At 27.4% G+C, this 18,037-nt stretch overlaps 1 protein-coding gene across 3 annotated transcripts in view; it reads right to left on the bottom strand.

Annotated features, from left to right (window-relative positions):
- Dscam4 (Down syndrome cell adhesion molecule 4) overlaps positions 1-18,037 on the bottom strand; it is a 76,201-nt gene that overhangs the window by 13,245 nt on the left and 44,919 nt on the right. For all 3 annotated transcript variants that reach the window (XM_089222742.1, XM_089222743.1, XM_089222744.1), the window contains 12 exons: positions 6,113-6,179; positions 5,567-5,707; positions 5,324-5,503; positions 4,873-5,184; positions 4,517-4,816; positions 4,154-4,447; positions 3,682-4,089; positions 3,462-3,623; positions 3,105-3,398; positions 2,920-3,039; positions 1,931-2,104; positions 1,666-1,816 (listed from right to left, as the gene is read on the bottom strand). In XM_089222742.1, coding sequence (XP_089078868.1) covers positions 1,666-1,816; positions 1,931-2,104; positions 2,920-3,039; positions 3,105-3,398; positions 3,462-3,623; positions 3,682-4,089; positions 4,154-4,447; positions 4,517-4,816; positions 4,873-5,184; positions 5,324-5,503; positions 5,567-5,707; positions 6,113-6,167 — 2,591 coding nt within the window. In that variant the 5' untranslated portion in view covers positions 6,168-6,179. Of the gene's footprint in view, positions 1-1,665; positions 1,817-1,930; positions 2,105-2,919; positions 3,040-3,104; positions 3,399-3,461; positions 3,624-3,681; positions 4,090-4,153; positions 4,448-4,516; positions 4,817-4,872; positions 5,185-5,323; positions 5,504-5,566; positions 5,708-6,112; positions 6,180-18,037 lie in introns of those variants that run through there.

Consider the following 18,037-nt stretch of genomic DNA (forward strand, 5'->3'; position numbering starts at 1 on the left):
AGTGATACGTAATCTAACTACGTTCTGTAACGAACGGGGGATACCCGAGCGCATCATAAGCGACCACGGTTCGTGTTTCACCTCCAACGCATTCCAAGAATTCTGTCGTGTCCGTGGAATAAAACACACTCTAAATTCAACCAGACACCCGCAGGCCAACGGTCAGGTCGAGCGGGTAAATCGAACAATAACACCGATACTGAGCATGTCCACACTAGACCAGCGTAGTTGGGATACAAAAATCGGCGAGGTCGAGCGACATCTGAACTCCGCACCGAATAAGACGACAACAAAAACACCATTCGAGGCGTTACATGGTTATCAACCACGATTTCACGGAGGTGCTCTATCCAACCTTAGTCTAACCAGGAATGAGTGGACAAAACCGGACAAGATGCAACAGCTAATACGACAAAATATCGCGGCTGGACAACAACAAATGAAAAATTACTATGATCCAAGACACACCGACAACATCAAATTTGATATTGGCGAAGTTGTGGTGATGTTACGTCAGCCGATACCCGACCAACCTTCGAAACTTCAAGGAAAGTATCGCGAACGACCGCTTCAAGTAATTTAAGTTTTACCGTCTGACACATATCGAGTCGCCGAGATTTCCAGCGACGGAAGAGAACTGTATGCGACTACCGCGCATGTATCACAGCTCAAATCCTGGAAAATCTTCAACGAATCAGACGACGAAGAAGACGAGCTGGGTGACGAGGAGGCAGATCAACAAGACCAAACGTTTATAGAGAAACCACCTCCTCAAGGTAAAACCATCGAAGGGGGGTCGCGTCCAACTCGTCAAAAACGCATACCGAAACGTTTTGACGACTTTGAACTTACATAAATAACGTGTATTGTCACTATGATGTTATTAATTTGTATTTGGTTGAAATTGATTTCTATTTTGTTTTACTTTAATATTTAAAATTTTGAAATTTTGTAGCCATGTTGTTAACTATAAAAGACTGTTACTATTATGCTATTTACGTTGGTTCAAATTGATTTCTATTTTGTTTTATTTTAATATTTAGTTTGTGCAATCAAAATGTTGATTAAAAAAAAAATATATATTATTTGTATTTGAACCTTGTTAAAACTGATGTATTATTTTTTTAGCAAGTTATTTTTTTGATTTGATTTTGTAATCGCATTGTTAATCGCGCAAAATCGAAATATTGTAATTATTATTATATTCATTTATTTTTATTTTTATTTTTTGTTTGTTTATATTCTAACCGACTCGGATCGAGCGCAATCCTAGGGTAGAATGGCCGAATGATAGCGAACTTATTTTTCACCTTTAAGTTGGACATCCTGTCATGGCGCGCCTCCACCGTCAAGGCGGCGGAGACGTGCAATAGTCAGTTTTCTTTTAGTTTTAGCGCGGTCGACGTTGCGACGCGGAGCTCTAATAATATCAGTAGATCGCCGTTCGGATTCTACTGATATTATCACCTCGATCGACGTACAGTCGACGTATCATTTAATTATTTTATTTTGTTTTTGTAATTTGTTGTGAATAGACGTATTGTAAATATAAGTTTACGAGTATATGTTAATGACAACTTTTTTTTTCTTTCGGTTTGTCTTTTCCTTATTATATATTTATACCTAACAACACGTGCAATTAATAACAAATTCTTATTTCATTACCTTCGATCTACATCCTTCAAAATTGGCATATTATTTGATCCCTTCCAAGATATTTGTAATGGTTTATCTCCTACAGCAATACACTGTATATGAGCATCATCATTAAGTTTAACCTGAATTTGCCTAGTTTTTTGGATAAACTTCACTGGAGCTATGTATAAAAAAAAAACGAAATAAACAACAGGCATTTGTGAAATATCACTATAACAAAACTATGTACCAAATCGTATCATATAAATTATGAAAGCAAAAAATATGATTTTACCATTTATTTTTAATTGTATGACTTTGCTTAATCCAGGACTAATATCGTTTTTTGCCTCACACATATACTTCCCTTCATTAGCCTTACTAGTATGCAAAAACTCCAAAGTTCCGTTTCTAAAGAAATTCACATTGGGTTCATATAAAAAGTCCTTATATTCACCTATTGAATCGCCTAAAAAATAAAAAATAAAAATTATTTTATTCGGTTACAGCGTTAAACGTACGAAGCTATTTTATTATTTCATGAAATATATTTTGTTTGATATTATTATCATATAGTTTTATTTTCAGCTGATATTTGCCAACAGAGCTTGTTCCATATGAATCACCATTTGTTTTACATACTCCCGCTTTCAGTAATCTTAGTGTATGATTTAATAGACTCAATTTTGGTACACATATCACTATAGATAATATTTTAATTTGCTAAAAACTGTATTTATTTCCATGTAGTTAAAAAAAATATTCTGATATCTTATTTTATCTACATTCTATAATTAATTTATGTGATTCATTGTAAAATTGAATACCTACTCGTATTGGCGTAGAATGTGTAGATACAAGTATATGTATGGTAAAATACCGAAAAATATATATTATTTTTTTTTTTTTTTGGTAGATTACGTAGATTGGGTAAATTTATTTAATAATTATATTATACTGTATAGCGGATAAATGTCCAATTATAAAAATTGTATTTTCAATTTCTAATTACTTCCTGAAAATAGTTAATGCTATATTTCACAGGTCTTCTGGTTTATGTTTTGATAAATTTCCAAACTTAGTCACTGGGTCATTATTATCAAAATATCATACTTATACATGATTTAATACGATATTTACTTATCATTGAATCAAATTTATTACGAAACTACAAAAATAATAACTAAAAATTTAATATTTTTAAAATAAAATATAATAACTATTCACAATTCACAAACCATGATAAATCAAAACCAATTAAAATACTTAAACAATGTAAAATACCGAATGATTTTCTCCAAACTACCGTCGGGGTAGGATAACCTTCTGCTTGACAATGTAACATGCACGGATGACCCATAACCACATTTGTATCTTCAGGTTCAACCGTCCATTTTGGAGGAACTAAATCCATTAACAACTTATATTATAAAAAAATATTAAATGCAATTTCTATTTATGTTTCTCACCGTTTACTGTTAGTGGTACCGTATATTTTTCTTCGCCTGCTGAATTTGTTGCTATACACGTATAGTTTCCCGCATGTTCAGCAGTGATACGCTCTATAATTAATGATGACGAATACTCATCATGATTTCTTGTAGCTGTTCCAACTCCTAAGCCATTGCTTACGCCATAACTGTCTTTTGTCCAAGTAAACATTACAGGAAGATCACCTTCTACAATCTGACATGAAATTGCTGCACGCATACCTTCAGCTAAAAGGTTTGTCATAGGAGGAATTGGTAAAATTTTTGGTCGAACTAAAAATTTAATCATCAGAATAATGAGTTTATATAAAATTAACTATTTAATATTATAAATACTTAAGACTTGAATTTCCACATCTCTCCTAGAAGAATGGCCGTGATGATTTTTTGCTTGACAAGTATAAGTACCAGCATCTGTTTGCCGTTGAACTTGTTCTATTGTTAGAGTCCCATTATTGTAGACTTTTTGACGAAGATTAACTGGCAATGTTAATCCATCTAAAAATAAGTGTTAAAGTAAAAATATGAATTGCCAATTTCAAAATATATACCTTACCTCGTTCCCAATTAATTGATTCAATCGGATAACCTGCTACAGGACACTTAACTATAAGTTGTTTTCCAGCCACAACATGGACACTAGGCATTTCCCTTACGAAGGGAACTCCATATACATTTATTCTAGAGGAATGTGAAACTTGTGCTATTTCATTATGTGCTGTACACGTATACTCTCCACCATCTTCGACTTTCAATGAAGATATGTTGACATGAGCGATAACATCATCATGTGCAGTCACGTACTGGCCCACCAAAATTCTATTCGATTCAGGTATAGGAAATCCATCTAAGGTCCAAGTAAACTGTGGAAGAGGATTTCCTGATGCAACACACTTTAATGATAAAGATGGCCCGGGTTGTAAAGTTTGCTCCGTAAACCAATATACAAGTTCAGGTCCAATATCTGTTGATTCGTGATTAAAAATAAATTCAACTTTACTAAATTGAATCTAATTTATTTTACTTACCTCCAAGAAGTAGTTGAGTGTTATCATGGGCCATATCCCAATCGTTGGTTCCAAAACATTGGTACATTCCTTGATCATCTTTATTCAAGGGAGATAACATCAATACTTGCTTATGAAGTGAAGATGTCACACGTACTCTACCATTTAGTTGCATTAAGGGTTGGCCATTCTTATACCACATAATTCTATTGATTGGATGGCCATTGACTGTACATACAAACTGGACAGATTTTGTAGGATCTAAGAGTGAAGAACCAGCTGCTTTTTGAGGCATTATATTTACTGAAAGGGGCTCTTAAATAGAAAAATTTAAATTGATTACCTAATTAAGTATAATCCATATAATAATTAAATTTAATCTACCAGTGACAAAAACACTATGATGAACTGTTTCTTCGCCCACGCTATTATTTGATATGCAAACATATTTTCCATCATCGTCTAAACGAATTTTTTCGATTTTGAGAAGTCCAGGAATGGGTACTGATAAACGTGGATCATGCACTAAGGCTTTAAGTACGTCTCCATTTTCCCTATACCATCTATAAGTTGGTATAGGAAATCCTTGGGATAAACAAGATAGTGTAAGGTCTTCTCCCACCTTAACTTGTTTTCTACTATCAGTTTCCACAACAACTCTTGGTCGTTGACTTCCAGTAGGGTCTAAAATTATTTTTTATAAGTACCAAAAAAATTCTTTAAATGTATAATGAAATTACCATTCACTGTGATATGTCCAGGAAAAGAACTAGCTTTGATTTCACCAGTCAACTTATGTACAGTTCTACATGTATAACTTTTAAATCCATCGCTAGAATCAACATTGTTAATGTATAAATCACCATTTCCTAGTACAAGATATTTTCCTCCAGAATCAACATTAGGATAAAAGTGAATAATATCATCCTGTGTCCACGACGTTACCATTACGTAGCTAGAAGCATGTGCAGAAACATGACATCGTAATAATGCTGTATTTCCGATACTGACATACTCGGTATAAACCTGGACGTCATAGTCTTGATTCATGACTGAAAGTTAAGTTTATTTTAATTAAAAAATACCATAGATACTATAAATATTGAAAGCTAGGTTAATTTCTAATTTAGGGCATTATAATACCATAATTTATAATAATAAATAACTTTAAAAATACATATATAATCATACCAGCATTAATATGAACAGCTCCGCTAATAATTTGACCAACTGCATTACTAGCTTTGCATCTGTATTGTGCACTATGTACATCATGCATGTAAGAACTTGGTCCAAAACGTAGAAATATCAAGCTACCATTTTGATGTACCACTCTGATTTTTGGTATTGTCATTACCCTCGTTCCATCCTCTAAGAATTTTATTTTTATTGTATAATTTATCATAATATTGATTGAATATGACACAATCATACCTAAGTACCATTGTACTTGTGGCGTAGGATTCCCAAATGCAGTACAATCGATTTTTACACCAGTATCGTTAGAAAACTGGACGTTGAAAGGTGGTACTAGACGAAATTCTGGTCCTATTAGTTCGTTATTTGCCAGACACGCTGTAAACACATTAATTTTTAAATAAATCGTATAGCTTGGATGTTAAAAGTAATAAAAATATTATAAATGTAAGATGCTAAATTGGTCTAAAATTTGTTGATGGATAAAACCATCTAGTGAATAGTGATTGATGATGTTTCTTAAATTGATTGTACTATGGCGGTGGACAAAAATAGTGGCTTAAGAATTGAAAAAGGATGTTAAGACGTTGCTGACATCACAAGGAAATTGACTGCGGGTAATTTCCTGTCGACAAAACTTCAACTGTGGAAATCCTACCGCAAAATATTGATTAATGTTTAAAGCAATTAAAGTTTAGGATATTCTAGTTATCCCGTTCAGTTTGGGTCTTATTAGTATGGAAATAATCAATTGTATGGATTATACTATGGCAGACTACTTACATGATAAAAGTATGATGAAGATATAGTAACTGACATGTAGGCACACAGTCTTCATTATCAATCCATTCTGAAATGTAAATACCTATTGTTAAAATACATAGTAATTGAAAAACATAATATTTTCATAATATAGCAAGCTACACAAGATTTTAACACACTCAACGTACATTACAGTTCATAATGTTATTGGGACTTAAATTGGATTGGAATCAAATCTCGATATTTATACGAGTACATGGGTATATAATACGGTGTCTTACGAGGATTTACCTATTGCGATATCTCTCGAAATAATGGAGAAATTCTGGTTTTGTAATAATGCTTACTGGGATAATACATAAGAACTACAGTTATTTCATATTTTAATGTTTTGGTAAAAAAGTTAAAATATATATTTTTCTATTTAATTATTTCCGAAAAATTCACTATAGCTATTTTGTAGAGTTTATTTTTATGAAATATTTACGTTGCAATATTTTTTTTTCGTTAATTTTCTGATTTTTAATTTTTTTTTTAGTTTTGAGAAAAATTGCGAATTATTTAACACCGTAGTGTTTGATAATGATAAAATATGTGAAACGTCACGCCGCGCCGCGCGCGTGCTCGTACGACCGTACTGACCAGCCGAACGATTTCGGTATGCCTAGTTATAATCATATTTTATTTCTTGAAAACTAGAAAAATATTAAAAATCAGGAAATTAATGAAAGTAAAGTTTTGAAACGTCAATATTTTCAGAAAAATAAACTCTGCAAAATAGCTATTTTTAATTTTTTTTGAAAATAATTAAATTAAATTTTTTTTTTATTTTTTCCAAAATATTAAAATAAATTAAAAATATAATAATTGTAATTCCTATTCCCTGTGAGTCTTATAACAAAACCAGAATTTTCATATCTCCATTATTTTGTGAGATATCACACTGTATATATGGTCCTAATCGTTTTATTGAGTAATTTTTTTCAAAAATACATTTTACTCGATAATAAAAATTAAATACAATTTTTTTGAGTGTGGGCTAACTATATTTCAGAATTTTTCAATTTTATGAATAGTATTGTAAAAAAGATATTATTTATTTATTTAAGTGCACAATCGGTTAAATACATTACTTTTGTTGAAAAACCCTTTAAAAAAAACTTTAAAGGATTGTATTAATTGTAAGTTGTAAGTTTCACTATAATATACGAAATATAATGTATTAGTTTCAGCTTACTATGCCTATTTTCTAATGACATATTTTTAGTAAGTAATAACAATGTGTTATTATAATTTCTATATAATTTACTCTTTTATATTCTCATACATCTGAATGGTATGTCTTGTAATTGGTAAACGTAATTAAATGATCTATATATTTATAAATAAGGTAAATAAGTTTTATTATTTAGATATTCATAATATATTGGACAGGCTTAAAATAATTATAAAATTTTTGGAAACAAAAATGTTAATATTTAAAGAAATATAAACAGAATACTTGAATAATATTTGCATATAATTTATACCAACTGTTTTTAATTGAGACTTTTAAGCTCCCACAGTTAAATAAAAAGATAATTAGTAGGTACCAAAGTCACTAAACTTTTAATTATTTAAAAAATCCTTTCTTGTTTTTTTTCTTCAAAATTGTAGGGGATAGTAATTAATTGGATTTATACAAAATTATTAAATAACTATAATGAAATACAAAAAATATTAAAAAAAATCTGATCATTTTATTTATATTATATGAACAAACTAATTATGCTTATAAATATATAAGTATCAAAGATTAAGGGAATAATTAATGTTTATCATTTCATTTTTTATGATTGAGTTAGATTTAAATAAAAACATAAAGCCAAAAACTGCGTTTGCGGTTTGCTTATAATAAAACTATTAATTTTCCAGTTATCATGATTGTAATTTTAGTTTATTTCATAAAATAAATGTAAAACTGCACTCGCGTTTTAGTAAAACGCCTATTTAAATTGAACATTATAATGATAATTGTTACAAATTAAAACACATATTATCTTCATTAATAAAATTAAACTAATAAAATGAACAATTTTGTGGATAGTCAATTATTAATTTTTTTTAAATTATTTATACAATAAGAATAAATGATCGATGGTTTTTATTCAAACGGGAATTATATTTATAGTATTATTTGACTTAATAGGAAATACATCTTATGTCCTGTTTTATAGTTTATGGAACAAAAAAAATGATAAAAAAAAAAAATATTTATTTTAAATCAAAAAATTATTCAATGTTATTTGGTACATAAATACGCATGAATGGATTATTCTTATATAGACATATAGTTATATATTTTTAGCATGCCTTATTATGCATTTTATAATTTATTAAAATCATTTCATATACCTACATATAATTTTTACTTATAGTTTTAAGTTAATAGTTCTACTAATTTAAATATAATATTAATACCTTATAAATTATAATATGCAAAGTTTACTTAAAATGTTACACTTACAGCCGGCAGAATAATAATAATAAAAAATAAATAAATATTACATGGTTTATTATATTTCATGGAAATGAGATAACTATGTTGTCGTAACTGAGCAAATATTATTATTATATTACACAGAAAGGAATACGGGGAAAGTAAATTTAACTGTGATAAAGGCAATGTTATTCAACCATGTTCTATATTATAAATATGATATTTAACTAATTTAATCACGCTTAATAATATAACAGCACGGTATAAAAAGTCATATTTTTTTATTGCCTTGACAAACCACAATTATAAATTAATTAAAAAACTCTATCAAACAAAATATTTTATAGTCTAGCGGCCGAACAAACAAAAATATAGATAACAGAATCAAAATAAGTCTGACGATTCGTAAAATAATGTATTATTATAATTTAATATTTATATTGAAGAACTACAGTATATTGCTTGATAGTATAATATTATTTAACATTTCATAGTATTTGGTCATCAAATTTTGAAAAATGTATAAAATTAATCAAAACAAATTTCAAAAATATTTACCAATCGAGGTAAAAAGATAAATTTATTGTGATCGTACCCCTATAAAAAAATATCATGTCAATGGGCTTTCAAAAGTAATTATTTTGATGTGGAAACCAAGACTGCGTAATTGCTTAAAATATATGTGATATATTATGAAATATTTTTTGAATAAAGTAAATATTTGAATTTAGTTTTCAAAAAATTTGATGACTACATAATGCATCATAGCAAATACATCCTAGAAAATCAGCTAGGAATCCTGTGAAAAGTTTAAATTAATTTATTACTTAAATTTCTAAAATTTAACTTGTATTTCTAATTGTTTAATATTGATTTTGTTTAGATTGTAAGTATATTAATATACTGTTTAAGATTTATTGTTTTTCATTAATAATTACAAACAACAGAAGTTATAAAGTTAACTTTAAACTAATTAGTTAATATTAAGTTTTAGATTTGATTATATAATGTACTAAATGATAGTTTTATTTTCATAGAACCATAGGCGCCAGGTTTTCAAAAAGCTATTGGGTGCTCTTACCAATGTAAAACAACAGTGGCGCAAGCATTGGCGGGGAGGGAGTAATGGGTTGTACCCACCCCCAATTTTTTTTTTTCTAATTTTGACTTCCGAGGTTTTGCCACAGAATTATAGATGAAATAGATTTTTATATCCTGTGGTTTTTCTTTGTAGCCACTGATATCATACAATGAACGTGGTGATAACGGTTTACCTATTTTAATTATATTGGGTGCTCCGCACCCAATGAATATTTTCAATGGGTGCTCGAGCACCCGAGCACCCGAGCACCCATGTACTTGGCGCCTATGCATAGAACTAAATTTATTTTTTAACTTTTTTAGTAGGTATTATACACTTATACTATACTAATTTAAACAATTTAAAAAATTATAATAATCTCATGTATTTTGTACTTCAGTATAACTACATATTATATTTTCAATAAAATTATATGAATAAAATATTGCTACTAATTATTATTAATACTTAAAAAATGAATAAAAAAAAATAAAAAACATTAAATTGTATATATTTATTTAATATTCATAATTTATAATGTATTAATATTTTATAAATTTAAATAATATCGTATTTTTTTGATATTTTCTGTAGATATCTATAATTACTATAGTACTATAATCTAGATTAAAATAATAACTAAAAGTAGAAATTAATATTTTAGTTTTAATATTAAATTTAACTCTATTGAAATAAATAAATATTTAATTCTATGAACGATATTTCAATTTATTCGTATATTATGACCTAATTAAATAAATTTGCCAACAATAGAAACCATAAAATTAACGAATACAAACAGTTGATAAAAATATATTGATCAATTATTATAAAAATTAAATAAATATATAAATATTTATTCAAAAAACAGCTTTTCAATGTTCCCGGAATTATATGTACATTTTATGTTAACTTTTAAATTAAAATTCTATAAACAATTTAAAAAATTAAATAATTTGTTTTTAAGCATATATTATGTGTTTTCTCTCTCTTTATCTATGTGTCGATTTTCAACCAATATTTCCAGATGCATAATTTAGGATTGATATAAGCCATCCTTAAATTATTTTGTATTTGTTGATCCCTAATTTTGAGCAACGATGGTATGTATTTACTACTTCATTATTTTAGACTTGTAAATTAATTTAAACAATTCTAATTTCAACTAACAATATTAATTATAAGAATTTCCTTAACATTCTTCTCAACGTTATTTCACTCTGAGTATTTTACTATGAAATCAAATTTATCAAACAATGGGTATTAGGGTATTAGATATCATATTTAATTAGACTGAGATATCCAAGACTAGATGAATTCACCTAGATATTTAAGGCCTGTAATGAAAGAAATATGTTAAATTAATTTTAAGGTTTGATGTGAATTAAAAGAACCAACATTTTAAGTGTAACTCAAATTTAAAGTTATCCAATTATTTCATTTTAAATAATAAAATTAGTGATCAGTGATATCTCTAATATAATATACATAATTATTTATGACATAATTAATTCACATTTCTAAGTCTAACAAGTAACAAATAACATTAATTGCTCTTTGTATTGTAATTTGGTAAGTCAATTCGTGAATCAAAAGACTATTCATATACCTAAAAGGCATTTATCTTTATGTTCAATGGTCGGACGGAAAACGGTCCTGAGCATATTTTATCAAAAATGGATAAATCACTATCTCTGTATAGAAATCTGTAGACTTGGATTTTCATTTGGAGCTTAATGAAAACGAATTTGACAAGAACGTATTAGAAAAAAGTGTTAATGGTTACCGGCGAAAAAGTATACTATATTCAGTATATTCGGCATTTCTGTTGTTAAAACGAAAATATCTTGTGAGCCATTCCCTGACCAGTTCGTATTGTTGTGGAGGGATAATAGTTATAAATCAACGATAAAAAATTCCTTTTATACTGTTAAGAATCTAGTTAAATGTACATATATTTTAGTCACTATACCTGTAAAGCACATTGTTATTAGTTGCACAATGTTTGTCATCACTTTTATAAATCACGAAATTGGGTTATACGATATATATAAATATATTATTATAATTTCAATATAAGTAGCTAATTTTTTCATTTTATTGGATTATAGTTGACCAAGTAAAAATTTTAAAAGTATTTTATTGAATTCAATTTAATACATAGGTATATTAATATATATACGCACAACATTTATGTTTGATATTTATAGAATTTTTTCACGAAATATTTGAAAGCAATCTAAATTTGTCAGTAAAAAAACACACACACACACATACACAAAAGTCAATCTGCTATAAAGACCATATTATTTCGTTTAGTATATATCACTGCAATGTAAGTAATAAATTTTAATTTAATGATAAATCATATAAACGCAAAACAATTGTTCGCAGACTGTATAAATATTGTCTATATTATATGCTCTACCTTTAAAAACTAATATATCTAAGAATTACTAATATAAAATATGTATGGTGAAATTTTCAATTCTCTACAATTATACATTTTTAAATTACAAAAAAATAAAAATAATTTTGTTATAAATATAATTGTGTAAAAATTCTTTTATTTTCTATTTTTCCCAATTTGGTTTTTTTTCTGATTATTTTATAACTAGTAAGAATTTTTATTTTTTATCACTTGAATATCACTATACCACTAATACTATGCTATCACTATATCAACTAGATCCAATTTGACATCAGATACCATCCGTTATCACATTTCAGGGTTGAAGATCAAAGGAATTTTCATCTAAAAAATGTGTCTCAGACACTAATAAAGAAACTTTTTATTTTAAAATTATTTTGTTCAATAAAATATATGTAGTTCCAGTTGATCAGTTTTCAAACATCAAAATTATATTATTATAATTAAAGAATTGAATTTCACAAATTGGTTTAAAATACATTAACATATGGGCTGTATGTAAACTGCGGCAAAATTTACCTTTTTCTAAAAGTCGATGTGTATGCTGCGGCAAAAAAAATTAAGATTATACAATCTGCGACAAAACCGATAAGATACATCATACAAACTGCGGCAATGTATTTTATATACTTTCTATATATACTACGTATACATATCGTTACGATAATCTATATACGCGTTTATCGTTTAATTAGGTATAATACCTATTACGTGTTATGACAGCTATAAGTATCTCTTAGAGTATAAGGCTTAAATATAAAGAAAAACCAATTTTTAAATATTGAAAAGTATGTTATTGTTAAAAAATATTTTTTTAAATCGTATAATCAAAAATCAATTTTAAAATTAAAAAAATATTATTATTATTAAAAATTATTTAAAAAAATCGTATAATATTCGTAATATTCGTATAATCAAAAAAAAAAAATAAATAAATAAATAATAATATAATATAATACGTATTACGTGTTGTGGCAGCTATTGGTATCTCTTATTAGAGTTTAAAAATACATTTGGATTTACCTTACCGATTTGTACTCAAGACGAAACATCACATAATTAATTTAACGATATACGTACATAGGTATGCACTATATATAGTATATATATAGAAAGTATATAAAATAAATTGCCGCAGTTTGTATGATGTATCTTATCGGTTTTGTCGCAGATTGTATAATCTTTATTTTTTTTTTGCCGCAGCTTACATATCAACTTTTAGAAAAAGGTAAATTTTGCCGCAGTTTACCATCTCCCAACATATGGCAAACATTCAATTCCGATTTCATAGAAAAAAAAAAAAATGAATAAATAGTTATAAAATAAATAAAATTTGTTCGACATTTTCAATAAAATATTTAATATTCTTTAAATACTATAATCTATGTCTCTATGTGTGTTTTTGTAATATAATTTTTTGTTTAAATTAACATTTATATATTAGCTGGAATACTATAATCTCAACTATGAGCTATAAAAATAAATATTCATTATTACTGTTATTACTATAATAATCATTCAAGTTTTATGTTTGGAATAAAAATCGAAAAACTTCGTTCATCTCGAAATCAACGTATACGTTTAAAAAAGTCCAAGATTGAACCAACTGACAAGAACGTGCGTTGGAAGAACCTAACTAAATAACAATCAGATATCAGATGTTTGAATTACAATAGTAGTATAACACGCCATGGACGTGACAACCACGACCGCCGTCGTAAATATAATTGGATTACTATACAATCCTTGATGGCGAATCGCTGCAACCGAACAATAGTTTAATGATATCTTATCAATAAGTGAAGTGTTATTATATTTTCATCTTTTCAAGGTACCTATTTATATTTATTGCTAGTGAGTTTAAAAAAATATGTTTCTTTTAATTTAGATAAAAAATTGTATTGCAATAAAATTCAATTTTTTAATTTATTTTTTATACTTAAGTGAAATGTTGGTATAGTTTAAATATTAATGAACTCAATGAATAAAATAAAAATTGTAGCAATAATCAATTCATATTCATATAATATATCTAATTCTAAATTTTTTGAATGATGAAATACAGTAAATGAAAGGATTTAGAGGAGATTCGAACAACAATGATCATATTATATACGCTTCAATTATAACTTCCAAATTTAGACTACAAAATCAATTAGTTAAAGTACCTAAAAGATTATTTGTTATGCTGTACAGACGGCCGATTACCAAACTTTTTTTCCATCATGGCACATTATCATTAGTTATTTTACGTCACGGCAAACTTTGAATATTATTATATAAATATAAATATAATCATTTTATGATATTTTTTTAATAAAAAAAGTTTTAGTTGTCACGGCACACTCATTTAGAAACACTGATGTAAGCAATCATTATAATATTTAAAACTGTTTTGCCTAATAGGTAATACATTTTTTTTCTTTTATATAAAAATTTTTTAATTTATTGTTTCAATTTTTGTACATTTTAATTCAATTATACTTCACTGCTCTATTTTAGAATCTTTGATAATTACAAGCAGTGAGTAGATTCACACTTCGCTGTCACTAACATGGATTTTAGGATTTACCTATTCCGATTTTGGGTACTATTATACCGAATATTATACCGGCTGAGGGTGAGTTGCGGCCCGACCTTTCGTTTCCGGTGTCCGACACCGGTGAATTGCGGCACCATAATATTTTAGGTATATATAGGTTAGTTGCGGCCCGACAATATTTTAGCGATAGGTGAGTTGCGGCCCAAGTAATTATCATTACATATGTACCTTATTTATATAATATATATTATATTATATACCTATTACCTATGTACCGTATAAAGTTTATACTATAAACGAATAACGATAGACGAAATGTTCAATACGTATGGAAAGTTATATTTTTGTATATAATATAGATTGTTTTATCGTATTATCTGTCATATATGACTTACATTATGAATGCTTTGATTATTTTTGGACATTATTATCATAATATATTACACCAATTATACTTTTTTATTTTTTTTATTTTTTATTATTTAATATAATGTCATAATATTAATATATTATATTATATTCTATAATTTTATGAATACTTTTATTTTCTTTACGACCAATATAAATATAAGTACGACAATTTATACTAGAAAATACCTACATAATATTGTGATGTTTATATACTATATATAGACATATATACTTATCTTAACATTCTAAAATAGCAATTTTTATAATATTGTATTACCTACATTATGTTATTAGTTGTTGCTATATGTAATATATATTATGTAGTATGTAAGTTAATATAGTAATATGATATATAAAATCAAAATCTCAAATTCTAAAATTCATATTTTTTTTTTTAACACCGTTTAAAAAAGTATGACTTATTATATGCTTTATACATAATATAGAATATCGCATTAATTCATATCTATACGTGTTAATAGGTTATAAACAATGCTGTATAAGTCTATAGCTTTGTGTTTACGATGTTCAATATCTTATTTGTACAGTGTATACCTATAGGCTAGCTTACGACTACTATAAAGCATAATTTTAGTTTTCCTGCAGGAGACCAATCCTTTTTCAGTAGAAATGACATCTTTAGTCACTCGATGCACAGAAATATATGTCAGCGCTTGAGAGGAGGAACGAAAGGGGACATGAATAATGCATATTATGTGATATCACATAAATATAAAAAAAATCTAATATATACTGCCATGGAACAAAATCACATAGAAATGTAATTATTTTTGATTTTTTTTTTTTTTTAACCTTTGACAGTTTGACTCTGACAGACGCGCAATGTTCCATGACGGAAATCAAGGGACGTTGTTTTTTACGAACTATCGAAGCGTTGCGTATACACCATATAGCGCACGAAACCCGTCGATTATATACAAGTTACGGAGAAGGACGACTAAAGGGTCTGTGTCCTACGACGGGTGTCAAACATTGAATCGAATCTCTAAACGATTTTCCACATACTATATACCCGTGATAAAACCAAGAATATATACATAATATTATGCATCGTGGATTCGTGGATGTCGCTGTTAATAATATATTCGTGCCCGCTGTATAAAATATGCACATCGTTTTAGACAGGTGCCTCCTAATAGCCTATAATTTGGTCGGGAGAACAATTCATAGATCTTTTATTGTTTCTATTAAAAATCAAAATCATAAAATGACGCGGTGCGGCGTTATTCTCGTAAAATATGAACATTTTATTGATGTGGTTTATTTTCAGACCTCCGGCTTGAACGGCACTTATTGCGAGAGGAGTAGTGAATACCCATCTAGTCATACGCAGTCACCGCCCACCGGGATCAAGGAACGTTTCGATGTCCGGATTCGATGGAAACAATTTTATATAATGTTATGGTGTTCCATTAACTCAAATACGATTATCATTTTCCTTTTCTCAGAATTCGGTACGTTGTATTTTTATCGACGATCAATTATAAGAATTATAAAACAAAATGTGTTTTAATTATTTTTTTACGAAATGTATTCAACTTAAAATTATTTCTGTTTTTAATATTATAGTTATAATAATTATTAAGTATACAACGGCGTAATTATTTTGTAACATTTTTAAACTTCAATAAACGTGTATATTAATTATTGATTATTTTTAATTTAAATATAATATTTAAATTTGTAGCTTGATTTATTTAAGCTAATATCAAACTAAAATAACTACTTTAATATCAAAAAATCACAGAAAACCTTAGGAATCATTTGAATGACATTATTATTAAGGAAATTTATTAAGGGTTATAAAATGAAATGTTGTGAATTCGGAAGTTAAATTGATTTTATCTTAACATCAATTTAAATTTATATTCGAAATATCTTACAGATTAGTTCAGTTTTCAAGTTATTCGTTATATCTATACTTATGTATAACCCTATTGGTCTTATAGATAATCTAGTGCTGGATTATTGGCTGAGGCTATGTAATTATTGTAATTATTGTCAACGTGTATGTAATGTGTATACGATATTATGGTTAAATAATATATACATAGGTATCTTGTGTAGAGCAGATTATTGATTAAAATTTAAAATTTTGTATTTGCTTGATCGTAATCAAATTTGTTATTACGCTTTTATTATTCAGTATATTATGGTGTATAATAATAAAATTGGTCAGAACTTTAATGATATTATTTTTATTTTTAATTTACATGAAAAATAAATCACACAACAGTTTAAATCCATTTAACATCATTTTCATAAAACATGAAATTTAATTGGGAATACTACATGAGATAACCTTTGGTAGTTTAATTTGAGTAGTTTCTCGTGTATTACCATTTTCCACATAGATGTATTGAATTTATGTCGATATAATAAAATGGTTGGTAGGTTTAATAATTAATAATTATAATGTATACAATACTACAATACACGTCGATGGATCGATCCTTTTATATTACTATGTATATGTATACTTAAGGCTTATTAAACCTTTTAGTATATTAATTTAATTTAATTTATTATTTTATATTGAACAGTTGTCAGTTAATTCAATTTCTTTGTTTTAGTAAGGCAATTGTTCTTACTACTTATTATTTACTCTTCTTGGAAAAAAAATTAGTTTTTATATTATTTTATATTTAAGAAGATTGACGCTAATAAACTGCACGTGCAAGTGCATAAATATAACTGAAATGTTATTAATTTATTTCAAAAATATTATTTTTACAATTAACTACCATTGGTAATATATCGATCCATCGAGTGTCACGCGCTCTTGCTGAAAAACACTATTGAGCATGTATCATTTTAGTAACACGATTGAACATAATATGATTGAGCATATTATACCTTTTTCTCAACACGATTGAGTATAAAATATTTTATGAGGCGTCGCAATATTCACATTGCTGAAATGTTAAGCTTTATTATTTTCACATATTATTATACCAAAATTATACCAGTCGTGAGCCAAC

Source organism: Diuraphis noxia, unplaced genomic scaffold (assembly GCF_037042655.1).
Source record: "Diuraphis noxia isolate RWA-SAM2 unplaced genomic scaffold, SU_Dnox_SAM2 contig0003, whole genome shotgun sequence".
NCBI lineage: Eukaryota > Metazoa > Arthropoda > Insecta > Hemiptera > Aphididae > Diuraphis > Diuraphis noxia.